This window comes from Sphaerodactylus townsendi, linkage group LG05 (genome assembly GCF_021028975.2).
Source record: "Sphaerodactylus townsendi isolate TG3544 linkage group LG05, MPM_Stown_v2.3, whole genome shotgun sequence".
Taxonomy (NCBI): Eukaryota; Metazoa; Chordata; class Lepidosauria; order Squamata; family Sphaerodactylidae; genus Sphaerodactylus; species Sphaerodactylus townsendi.
In genome coordinates, this window is record NC_059429.1 from 111,590,132 (window position 1) to 111,603,249 (window position 13,118).

General features: G+C 40.6%; 1 protein-coding gene across 1 annotated transcript in view; it reads right to left on the minus strand.

Moving 5' to 3' along the window:
* The window catches only part of SLC13A3 (solute carrier family 13 member 3), a 53,679-nt gene that overhangs the window by 18,120 nt on the left and 22,441 nt on the right, over window positions 1-13,118 (minus strand). Inside the window, exons 3-6 of the mRNA XM_048499043.1 lie at window positions 12,021-12,175; window positions 6,273-6,339; window positions 4,280-4,462; window positions 3,097-3,222 (exon numbers count right to left, since the gene is read on the minus strand). Coding sequence (XP_048355000.1) covers window positions 3,097-3,222; window positions 4,280-4,462; window positions 6,273-6,339; window positions 12,021-12,175 — 531 coding nt within the window. The remainder of the gene's footprint in view (window positions 1-3,096; window positions 3,223-4,279; window positions 4,463-6,272; window positions 6,340-12,020; window positions 12,176-13,118) is intronic.

Genomic DNA, 13,118 nt, shown 5'->3' on the forward strand with positions numbered 1-13,118 from the left:
CCGTGATGAAGGTAGAATTCAAAGGGTTTTTTCCCCTCAAAATGTTCTGTTGATTATACTACCACTACATTTCTGAGCTTTTGGTACCTGTGTGCATTGTACTCGCTTAAGTTCATCACGGCAAGGAGACATCTCTGGTGCAAAATTTGTGGTTTGGTAATGAACTTGCCACTATCTTTTTCAGGCACGATGTTCACGCTATGTTACCCTCATGGGTATAAAGTCTGTGGCTGGAAAATCTGGCCCAGAATTCGTGACATCGTGACAAGGATTAAACTTCAGTTAAACTTGTTAATCTGTCACTGAGCAGTAACATGGTTTTGTGGCAGATCTTTCCCTAATCTGAGTATTTACAACATCCCCTCCCCCATCAACTCTTTCACTTGGAACATTTTGACTTGAGGCACTGCTGATGACAGTCAGTAAAACAGATTTTTCTGCTTACTGCACATGTGATGTAGCCCTTTCCAGGAACATTGCTGCAGTGTTGCTAAAACACATTTCTGACAGTTCCTGTAATTTTTATCAAATTTGCGAATCTAACTGGATGATTCGTTTCATCACATTACACTTTGTGCTTGGGCATTTCTCAGCTAGATAGATCAGAGGGAAGGGAGCATTGTCAGTAAGTGAGGAGACATGCACATTAGAACAGTTAAAGTGGTCTTATGCTGTGGCAGAGCATCGCTCCATGTTAGCCCAACAATAGAAGCTGCTTTCTAAAGTCCCAGGCAGTGCATCTTCCCCCATGTTGACATGCCAATCTTTTTATCTGGAGATCAACAGGGATTTAACAAGAGACCTAACCTAGTTGGAATCTTTGAGCTATAGCATCTCCTTGAATTACTGTAATAATTATATTAGTGGTCTTATTTTTAGCTAAACCTGACATCTCTTCAAAAAGTAAACAGCAGCCATGTAAACCACCCCCAATCTGGACTGTGGAAGTGACATAGAGAGTGGGATATTCCCTTGAATTAAACCCTTTTCCTGCACTGTTTTACTGCTGGACATCATCGACATATACAGGAGAAGCTGCTATTGGGGAAAATATTCAAAGGGCAAATTTCTATTCTGGGCCATTCTAAGAAAATGGCATGGAGTGAAATTTCCCTTCACCCATGCTATGGCCTTATTTGAACTGGTGCTGCTATTCATATTGAGTCTGGCCTTTTCTGAAGTGGTATACTTTCACCACAAGACTTCAGGTGGAAGCTTACATGATGAAATATTCACACACACTCACACATATACATGGGGGAAATAACTGTACACATCAGGTTAGGAATGAAACTTGGGCTGTTTCCGCACAGCCAGATTTGCGGGGCTGCATCGGCATGATTCATGCCAATGCAAGCCCTGGGGGCTTGCAAATTTGCATTACAAATGGCCCCGTGGGCTCCACAGCTGGCGGAGCAGACTCTGCACAGCCGTGCAGCCCCCCAAGGGCTTCTTACCTTGTCCTGGTTTCTGTCACTCTGAGGAGGCCAGGGGACATGCCCCCATGGCCAGAGCAATGGCTGCAGCGACGGAGGCCAGGAGCAACGGAAGCCAGAACAAGGTAAGCTGTTTAGGGCCAGCACAGGGAATACGCTGGCTTCTACTTGTTGCCGTTTACTCGGCTACGGGTTGAAGCCGGCGTATTCCAAAAACCTCGCCCCCCACCCCCCCGGGCAAGGTTTGAAAGCGGCGTCTTCATATCTTTTTATTGTTGTTATTTGTTTTTTAACATGGTGTCTCCAAAAACAAATATGGACTTTTGAAACATGTAAAGTCTTTTCCAAATTGAAAAGAGGACCGGAGGAATGGCAGGACACAGACAGCAATTTGCAGAAAGTATATACTTTGGAGAGGAAAGGGAAATCAATGGATATATTGTTATAGAATTAACCTTCCAAAATAGCCATCTTTTTCAGGTGAACTGATCTCTGTTGCCTGGAGATCAGTTGTAATCCCAAGAGATCTCCAGACAGTACTCGGAAGTTGGCAACCCTCATGTAGGCTATAATTGCTTTGTGGATGTACCAGCAATAATTATGCTTGCTCTGTTTAAAGACCAGGCTGAGAAACACCAATAGAGCTTCCCTTTTTATTCTGTATCAGGTTTTTTTGAGGTACAAAAAAAAATGTCCTCCATAAAAATTGGCTATTTCCAAAGTCTAAAGTAACTCTATCTTGTACTCACTGAAGCAGATTCCTCATGGACCAAAAACATCAGTGTGAAAACAGTGTAAAATGGTTTAAAACAGTGTAAAAAGGTTTGCACCATTTTCACACCGTTTTCACACTGCTGTTTTTGGCCCATGTGGAAACCGCTTGAATGAAGATTTCTCTCTATCGCTTCTTTACACAAGACCCCATCAGTGGTGGGATCCAAAAATTTTAGTAACAGGTTCCCATGGTGGTGGGATTCAAACTGTGGCGTAGCGCCAACGGGGATGGGTGGGGCACGACGGGGGCGTGGCCGGGCATTCCGGGGGTGAGGCATTCCTGGGCGGGGCTGTGGCAAGGACACAGCCGCTGCACCGGTCCTTGGGCAGGAAACGAATGCACGCAGGCGCAGGCTGCCACACACAGCGGTGCACCTCCCGCTAGACTGCTTCAAATTCTGTGCGCTATTGCTGAGAGGAGGGGCATAACTAAGGCAAATATCACGTGGCATAATCACCAATTAGTAACCCCCTCTTGGCACACACAAATAATTAGTAACCTATTCTCGGGAACCTGTGAGAACCTGCTGGATCCCACCTCTGGACCCCACCCTATGCACTAGTGAGAATTGGATCCCAATGGGGAGCATTTCTTTCCAACAGCAATTTCCCAACCCAACATAATCTCGACGGTGTGACTTGGCCCATTAGAAAAACCATATCTGGTCATTTACTGTAAATAAAGTCTTCTTCTTCATTAGAAAAACCAATGTTTTTTCATTCCACATATTTACGTATTTGTCCCATTAGCCCATTTGTCCCGTATTTGTCTCCCTCCCATCCTATCTTGGATCAGGAAAATCTGATTTGTGAATTGGAGTATTACTTTGACTACATTAATAACTACAGCTAAGTTATATAAATAAGTCAGACCAAAAAAAGGTACCTCAAGGTGATGCATCCGTATAGGAAGGAGATCCAAAGCCACCCGAAAAACAGAAAAAGCACCATTAAGGGAAACGCAAACACAAACCAAGAGCCAAAGTTTATAACGTCACATTCTGGAAAAAAGCTTTGAAAAGAAGAGAAACCAATTAATACGTTAAATGGAGGTGGAGAGAAGGATGTTACATCTGCAACTAAAGTCAACATAGTACACAAAAATTTCAGATATGAAATTTTAACCATCTTCCTAATGTAAAACATCCCAAGAGTAGCCAAAATTTCTATTGGCTGATTGACACTGTATTCCAGCATGAATGATCTACATATTCCGAAAGTATTTGTATGCACAGACACATATTCTGTATATGCAAAGGGTTGGATCCAACAAAAATTTCCATCTATGGAAGAGGTGATTTTTATCAGTTCCCTCCTCCTGTAGCAAACCTCCAACTCTTTTGGGACTGCAGCAGAAGGAGGAAGTAGCGAAATCACTTCAGTGACAAGATATTCATCCAGCCAGCAGAGGTTCTGCACTCTTATCAAACCCTAAGTTTGCACTCTTATCAAACCCTGAGCCCTTTGGGGGAGGGCGGTATAAAAGTGGAATAAATAAATAAAAAATAAGTGCACACCATAAAAAAATAGACAGCTCACATTCATGCATACATACACATGTACATTCTGGATCATACATAACAACCTTTTAAAGAGCACACAAGAGCCCAGGACTTATTCATGTGCTCCACTGCATGCAGAACCTACAAAATGCCAAAGAGGCAGAACATACAAACTGCAGGGCTGGCCTTGAGCCACATATAAGAGCCCTACGGTCAAGTATGATCAAAAAGCTACTCCACTAAAAACCATTCCACACCCGTCCTTCTACTTCTGCGGAGCACTATTCTACCTTCTTTCCAAGAATCCTCTGGGAGATACCCTTTTCCCTCCCCCAATTCAGAGGTCACACTGGGGCTGTCATTGTCACTTCCTCTGTTCCCAATGCAAAACGGGCAAAATGCAAATTCCCGTTAAATCGCCACAACATATTAACTACAGAAGTCTTCTTTGTCCACTCTGCCCGGCTGTCACATTTTTACCAGTTAAAAAACATGTGCAGTTCCTGAGTCAAACCTTGGCAACTCCTGATATTGGCGGTGCCAGTACATTAATCCCATCCCCCATACCTCTTTAGCTGCCCCAAAAGAAGGAGATTTGGCGCCGTTCCAGTCAGTGTCGCCGTCCCACCAATACTGGCAGAGTAAGGGATGGAAATGAGGAAACCTTTCCAAATGTTAGTCTTGTATTCTTCTTCCTTCTTTAAGTCTGAGGAAACGTCAATGGTCACCTTCTTCTCAGTCAAGTCATTTCTTTAAAACATTCCAAAGCACAGTTCTTGAAAACTTGTTATTCCCTTGTGTGGGTACTGTTTCTTTTCTTTTCTTTATTTTTTTAGTTTGATTTGGTTTTGCCTTCAGAGCTGAAATTTCCACTGTGCTGCTTTTGCCGAAAATACCACGAAGGGATTTTCTATAAACCTACTGCTCATGGTTTCAAAGTGGTAGAATTAAAACCAGGCCCACTGAATGACTTTTGCTTAGATGTCTATTTTAAATGGCCTACACTCTGCCTCACAATGTTTTGTGTGCAAGGCTGAAATCAGCTTGTTTTGTGTAAATGTAAAACATATAATGCCTCTTTCATTTTCTGCCTTTTCTACCAAGCATTAACAAGAAGGTAAAAAAATACAAGAGAGGCATTTTCAGTATCATGTGTGAAAAGTTCCACCCTTCAGATATATATATATCTTAATTTAAAATGGTTCTGTTCTTGCTTCCTCTCTAGCATAACATGAGTGAAATATACCAAAGTAAAAAATATAGTTAGAATCAATTGAAACATTTGTCCATTTGTCCGTTTAGTTACTCACAGATACATTTAAAATGGATGGATGGGTACCTGAGGCATAAGAATTAATTATATATATATATATATATGAACAGCCATACAGCCCAGTTCTATGGGGGTGGGGGGCAACAGGCCAATGGAAGCAGTCTGGGGCTGTGCCAATGCATTTGCCTCTTCTACTGGCATCAGAGGCACCCCTCTGGCAGAAAGGGTAAAAGCGTTGGTAGCTGGGCAGCCCCCAGCTCCAAAGCAGTGAAACCCAGAAGTGGGGCCACCACTGAGCTATGTTGGTGTTTAGTTGGACACCAGCAGAGGATGGTGTTCCCAGAAGTGGAGCTGACCATAGTCAGGGAGTGCTGCGGCCAGAACCTCAGACATCGCTGCCATCACCACCATTTTGTGGAATAGCCTGTTTGTGGTCAGGAATACTTCCATGTTTCTCCTCCCTATCATCAAAGGTTATGTACATGCAATGGGGATTGTGTAGACTCCACAGACCATGTCCTATTCTACTGCCCCCTTATGCCTTACCCAGAACCAAATATCTTCCTTCCCCTTTTTTCTCTTCTTTTTAATGTATAAAATTCATTTTATATTTTTAAATTTATATCCATAATTTTATGCCAGTTTTTTCTCTCCTTATTCAGTTGAATGAACCTTATGTACACAACACTGTATTATTACTATGCCAATAAAGATTCCTTGATTGATTGATTGATTGATTGATTGATTGATTGATTGATTGATTGATTGATTGATTGATTGTTCCATGTTTCTGCTTTTCCAAAAACTATGTAAAACAGAATTGTTCAACAGGGGTTTTTTATATAGGTATAGGGCTACATTACAATGGAAAGGATTGAGAAGATGCTTTTATAAAAAGGAACAGGACTACGAATTTTATTAATGTACTTGGTGGGTATTATCTGTTAGGGGTATGTATTATCTGTTTGGGGTATGTATTATCCTGCTCTCACTCCACTATCTTCTACTTCTGCAAAACCATTTTCTGCCTTGTTTAATATACCATATGTAATAGTTTATGCTTTGTTTCAAATTGCTGTCCTAGTCTTATTAAATTGCTTTTTAGATGTTTTGCTCTACTTATTTCACTGACTTTGAATCTTGAGTCTCATTGTGAAAGGCAGACTAGGAACACAGTATGTTGTACAGAATATTGTTAGCTACCCCGAGCCTGACCTTTGGCCAGGAAAAAGCAGGATAGTAAGTCAAAACAAATAAATAAATAAACTCTCCATAATGATAACTTACTCGTCAACATTGGTAAGGGGCTGCATTTCAGTTGACACCGTGTGAAGTTTATCATTTTGCATGGAAGCTGGAAGAGAAAGCATTTCAAAGAACTTTGAAATATAGAAAAATGCTTCCCAGACCATATCTATAAAATGAGAGGATTACTGTTTTTATTCAAAATAATGTTAAATTCCAGCCATTGGGAATAATTAAAGTATCACCTGAAACACAATTAAATCAGTTAACACATTTTACTGCAAGTAATCAGGTAACTACACAGGTAATGGGAGCTAAGTGAGGAGGAGGAGAAATGACGTAGTGGTTAAGAGCAGGTGCACTCTAATCTGGAGAACTGGGTTTGATTCCCCGCTTTGCCACTTGAGCTGTGGAGGCTTATCTGGATATCTAGATTAGCCTGTGCACTCCAACACACGCCAGCTGGGTGACCTTGGGCTAGTCACAGCTCTATGGAGCTCTCTCAGCCCCACCCACCTCACAGCATATTTGTTGTGGGGGGAAGGAGATTGTAAGTCCCTTTGAGTCTCCTACAGAAGAGAAAGGGGGGATATAAATCCAAACTCCTCCTCCTCCTCCTCCTCCTCCTCCTCTTCTTCTTCTTCATCATGTGGATTTGGCCTGGAGTAACTCTGCAGAGACTTGCACTGTATACATGGGATCTTCTGTACTCAAAGCACATACTTTTAAACACTGAGCCATTAACTCTCCCTACTTGTGAATGCTGACAATATCCAATAAAGTCTTTGAATATCTAAATACCTGAGGAGACTTGAGTGAAAGCAGACACTGTACACTTTCATTCATGCAGGTTCAAAAACAAGGAAATATAATTCTGGGGACATCTTAAAATCGATACACGTGTTCTAATTTTCCAGACATGAGCCGAGGAATATTGACAAGTGACTAAGGCTTAGGCTCCAACCCCATGGGTCTAAGCAGCTGTGGGGTCAAAAACAAGAACCCACAGATCAGTCCTAATGTTTTTGTAACCCTTCTGTTGTGGCGTATGTTTCTGTTTGATATTATATACAGACACATGAATCGTCTGTCTCTGTGATTCTGTTCATGTCAGATTATTCTGCCACTGGTTAGTTACTTTTATCCTGCTGTGGTCACTGAGATTGCAATGGAGTATTCCACATTACCGACTTCATGGTATAGTGGCTACTCTATCCACTCTGGTCACCTCATTAATCAATATATTTTGATTCTCCCTGACTGTCAAATTCAAAGGTGGAGAATAGTTATAATTTAAGTGCATGTTTGTGTCTTTAACTTGTATGCCTCTCCCAATGTTATAGTATATTTGTTTCTCTTTTATACTATATTTCCATGCTTGACAGAAGTACTGTGAGATTTTAGTATGCAAAGAATAGAACAGATACAGTTGCCATTTTTCTTTGTTTATACTATTTTAACATATACCTGGCAGTCTTCAGTGAAATCACATAATTGAATGAATTGAGGGTTTTTTTTAATTTTAAGAGGCAGAACTGATTTGAATGCAAAAATTCAATCTCTAGAAAGTCCAATTAAAAGGATCAAGTAGTAGGCAATGTGAAAGTCCTTTCCTTTATTATGTGCTGTAATCTGGGAAGAAGGGGGAGGAAGTTATTTTCCAAGTTATTTCAGGAAGGGGTTGTTTGGTCATGGTTAGGGAAGACGCCCCATAGGGCAGAAAATTCAAATTTTGCACCATGCTACACTTTACCTAAATATACTTCTGCCTTAGAGTATGGTGGAGTCTCCTTCTTTGGAGGTTTTGCTTTGATTGTGTATTTCTGCATGGCAAGGGGTTGGACTTGATGGACTTTGTGTTCACTTTCAACATTCTATGAGCATACTTAAAAAGATATAACATTACAATGTTATAAAAATCTTAAAACATAAATTAGAAGTCCTTTTCCTGAAACTCTGGACTAGCACTGCCCATCAGAGTAGACAATACTGAACTTGTTAGACCAATGATCTGACTCTGTACAAGGCAGTTCATGACTAATTTTTTTAATGAGTTCCTGTGTAATTTTTCAAAAATGAAATTATCTTTTTCTCTTGAATATAGTAGTTGAGTTTCATTTCCTGAGTTTCATTTCCTGTAAACTGTGTCTGGGATCACTAAACATTGGAATGCTTTTTGCTAGGAATGAATGCTGTTTGGACCAAGATTCCCTTATGAGAATATTGCCTTTTCTTATTCATTTCCACATGTTGAGAAATTACAAGAAAAGTAAATCATGGTCAAAGTCTATGGAGTTGTTCACCTTACCGTAAAAGGCATGTAAGTGTACACTGCTCAATGATCCATTGACTTTTGCAGTGTCATGTTTTACATTTCAATTATTTATCAGTACAATGCTCAGTGAAGCAATACAAATGAGGTTCACTTCCATGAACCCAGTAATAAATTGGAAAACACTGTAAGGCAGAATATGAACGCATTGGCATCCAAGTTGGTCTCCCTACTCTCCAACATGTTGAAATCATTCAAGCCTTAGATTATGAACAAACTACTGCCTGTGAAAAATATTAATGGTTGTATATAGCCATTGCTTGTAGTACAAACAATATACAGTAGTACAGAAAAAGTCCACATGGAGGTGCTGGTGCAAAGAGCTCATGTTCAAGGGTGCCATCAATGGTACTTTGCAGTAGCACCCCTACCCACCTAATAGACTGCTGCCTCAAAAGATCTTCTGACCTTTCAAGGTAGCTTTTCTCAGGGTTTCACACAGTGGTGGGATTCAGCAGGTTTGCACCACTTCGGCAGAACCGGTTGTTAAAATGCCTCCTGTATACAACCAATTGTTAAATTATTTAAATCCCACCACCGGAACCGGTTGTTAAATTGAATTCCACCACTGGTTTCACAGTATTCTAGACTTATTAGTAATAAAACAAAATGATGAAACATCTTAATTTCAGGAAGAAGCAAGGCGGCAGCTGCTTGGTGAATGATTTATTTATCATATAATTTTAAAAAATATCGCCAACATCACTTAGGTGAAATATGTTCCTTGGTGCCATAAAACTATTGTGAGCAATTTTTCATGGCTGTCTTATGCTGCCGCCTTAAAGAGTTAAATCCATCTAGGCCATTAACTTTCAATGGATTTAGAAGATTGTAACTTTGCTAAGAATGAGACTGCTAGAATTTTACTACTCAAACACAGTTTGAGTCCAGTAGCACCTTACAGACCAGCAAAAATTTTCCAGGCTTTACACTTTTGAGCTGAGGTCCCTGATATGAATGTCCAGACTAGCCTGGTCTCATCAGATCTTGGAAGCTAAACCAAGTGAGCCCTGATTAGTACTTTGACAGGAGTCTAGGGTTGCTATGCAGAGGCAGGTGTGACTGTTACCTACCTTGGCCTTATTTTCTGCAAGAGGACTGCAGCCCACAAAGAGTCAAGTCAGGGCTGCTTTGTGACTGGCTGGCTGTGAAAGGCAGAATTCTAAAAGACTGTGTGAAGAGATTTTGAGGGAGTTTGGATGAGAGACCCCAAGTGAATGGATGTGTGCTGAGTGGGCTCTGTTCAAAGTTGATTAGGCTACTCTGTTTGAGGGACTGGATGGTCATATTAAAAGAAGAATCTGTACTGCATTCCTGAGGTTAACAAAAACAGTGCCATTGTATACATACATGGGTTGTTTGGTTGTTTTGGTCTCTGATAAAAACTCCACTCAGATATTAAGCAGGAAGCTTATGAGAGTAGAGGCAGAGATAAAGGCTCATTCCGCACATGCAGAATAATGCACTTTCAAACTGCTTTCAACGCTCTTTGAAGCTGTGCGGAATGGCAAAATCCACTTGCAAACAGTTGTGAAAGTGGTTTGAAAACGCATTATTTTGTGTGTGCGGAAGGAGCCAAAGAGAGGAACTGGCTTCCTGAGGGTTAGCTGGAATTCCTTCTCTGTTAAGCACCGCATAGGAGCTAGACATATCTCGTGGAAAGGATTGTCTAGAATATAATGTTTTAAGGAACTGTTTTTGAAATACTTACCTGAGGTTAAAAGAAAGGTCTTTTAAAACCGAGACTGGTGTGTGTATATATATGGTTAAATAAATTGAATAACATCTTGAAAACAATAAGCTAATGACCTGAGCCAAACTTGTAGCTTTTGTGAAGAGAGATACTGTAACATCTTGCATACAGTAACCACTCAATACCTGCTTCTTGTATCATAATATTTGTTCCTTTGCCAAAATCATTTTTCTTTCTTCATGTAAATAAAACCTTCTTGTTTCATCATTTTTAAAGAACCTCTGGTGCCTGCTTTTTATTTTTTCTGACAGAAGGAAAAGGGGTTATTTTTGTGTTCCCTCAGAGCGGTTTCTCTGCTGGACTGTGAGATGCCCAGCTGAGCAGCTGAAGAACATTTTACTGTTTATTATAAAGATGGGGAAAAAACACAAAGTGATAAGAAATGAAGTAAAATCACCACATTCACACTACTGCGTCACAATATTAACAGACCAAAGGGCTGCTCAGGCAAAGCATTGTGACAGTTGGAACTTTTGGAGGGAAAATCTCCTCAGAGCACTACAGGACAGAGGTAAGGTGCTTGGGGGTGTGCAACAGCAGGCAATGGTAAACCACCTAGGAACCTTTCTTGCTTTGCACACCCTATGGCGTCTCCATAAGCTAGCTGTGACTCAGCAAGGAGGGGAAAGCAAATGTGGAGAGAAGATCACAGTGTGTGTGCAATAGTCAAGATGATCAGTGAGAAGCCCCTTAGGAGACTTTGGGTCATTAACAATGTAAGCCAGTTGCATTTGAGGAGATTCTATTTCACGTCCTAATAGATTTCATTGCTCTTTTTTAGAACCAATATCGATTGCAGGCATGACAATCTTCTGTTCTAATGCAACCAACCTTCAAGATGTAAAGAAACCAATCACAGAATGATGCACTCGTCTCTCTGAAATTCAGCACTACAAATCACTGATGCTGTTTCACAAGTTCTGGCTGCCAGTTCATACATGATCCCTGTGCATCATATATGGGATCAAGGAAAGCAGCAGAAAGCAGAGAATACAGATGACACATTGTAGAGTTCTCTTAGCTCACAAGAGAATCCTGTTGCTCTACTATCAGTTCAATATTTTACTACCAAAATTATATAGCCTCATTTTTCCCCCACCCTCTGTTTTGGCTGCAGATATAAGGCCGCCACTGCTGATAGTCCCACCCTTGAGACCTGGCCATCCAAGCCTGGAGTTATAAGGTCTCTGCTATTGCCAGCTAGCTCTCCCTCCTGCCAGACCCCTCCCTCTTTACATTTGTTTGGTTAGGGACAGGTAGATGGTGCCAAGCTCTTATAACTGGGTTTGAACTGTGGTGGATTTGTGAACTCAGCTTGCAATGGGCTTGTGCAGTAGCAGAGCAAATCCTCCCCAATTCTGTGCTAATTCCAATGTTTCAGTTTTAATCGGATATTTTTCAGGTGAGTACACAAAACAGTTTTTCAAATACCAGGCAACAGCCACATTCCAGCATTGTGCATATTTTGCCATTATTGTTTTAATGTTGGATTGATGTTTCATAGTTGTTTTAAATTGTAATTTTACTGTTGCTTGCCGCCCTGGGCCCAGTTGGGAGAGGCGGGGTATAAATGTGAATATAAAATAAAAAAAATTAAAAAATAATAAATGGAAGGTTACAAAGATTCCATGCTACAACTTAACCATTGGTCGGTTTCCATTTTGCCATTAAAAAGTCACAACACTGGTAGTGTATACTGACTTACCTTGATTTTCCTCATTCTCCCTGCTTGATATTTCTCTCTCTCCAAAAAGACTCTTCAGAATTGCTGTTGCAATTGGTAGCATCATGGCTGTTGAAGCTGTGTTACTCAGCCACATAGACAGGAAGGAAGTTGTCATCATCATTCCTAAAATGAGTCTGGAAGGAAGGAAGGAAGGAAGGAAGGAAGGAAGGAAGAGTTTTACAACACTGCATTTTGGGAGGAAAATTTCCAGTCACATACCAAGGCCTTATGATTAATCAGAACAAAACTCTGATTATACTTCCTAAGACGTCCAAGCCTATACAGCTGGGATCAGTGTTAATCAGATTCCAACAATATTGAAGGTCCTACATTTCTCCTCTTTTACTAGTTTAGAGGGGGAAAGCAGGGATTTTTCACAATTTAAACAAATTCAATTTCTTATTTCTGTGGCTCTCCACGTGTATGAATCTAGTCATGCTTTGTGATCTAACGGGTCTCCTATTCGCACAATTCCAGGCAGGCAGCAACAATAGAAGGCTTATGCTGATGTTGAATTATATAGGAAATGATCCAACATGTGTCATGCCTGTAGCCCACCATCAGTCACACACCATATCTAGTTCACATACTGTAGTGAGATATCTAGCACTATTTTTTTTCTTTTCTTAAGACAATTCTAGGTAAGCATATACCATCACTGGAGAATGAAGTCTTCAAAAACTAAATTAATATAAGATGGGCTGTGGCTCAGTTGCACAGCATCTGTTTGCATGAAGAATGTTTTAGGTTTACTCCCAGCACCTCCAGTTAAAAGGAGTAGAAAACAAGTGATGTGAAAGGTCTCTATCTGGGACCATGGAAACCTCCTGCCAATCAGAAAGGGCATTACTGAGTTTGACAGAGCAACATTCTGGCTTAGCATAAGGAACAGTCAGGCATTTAGAAGATTCACAGTAAACACAGATGTTGCAAAGGAAAGGGGGGGCTCTTGTTTACGTTGGCAATTTTTAATATGAACACTCGAGTAGTATGTTATATGAACACTTGAGTAGTATGTTAACACAAGCTCTAACATATCCATATGGATGGAAGTGTAGTCAAGTCGTGAGTGACTTA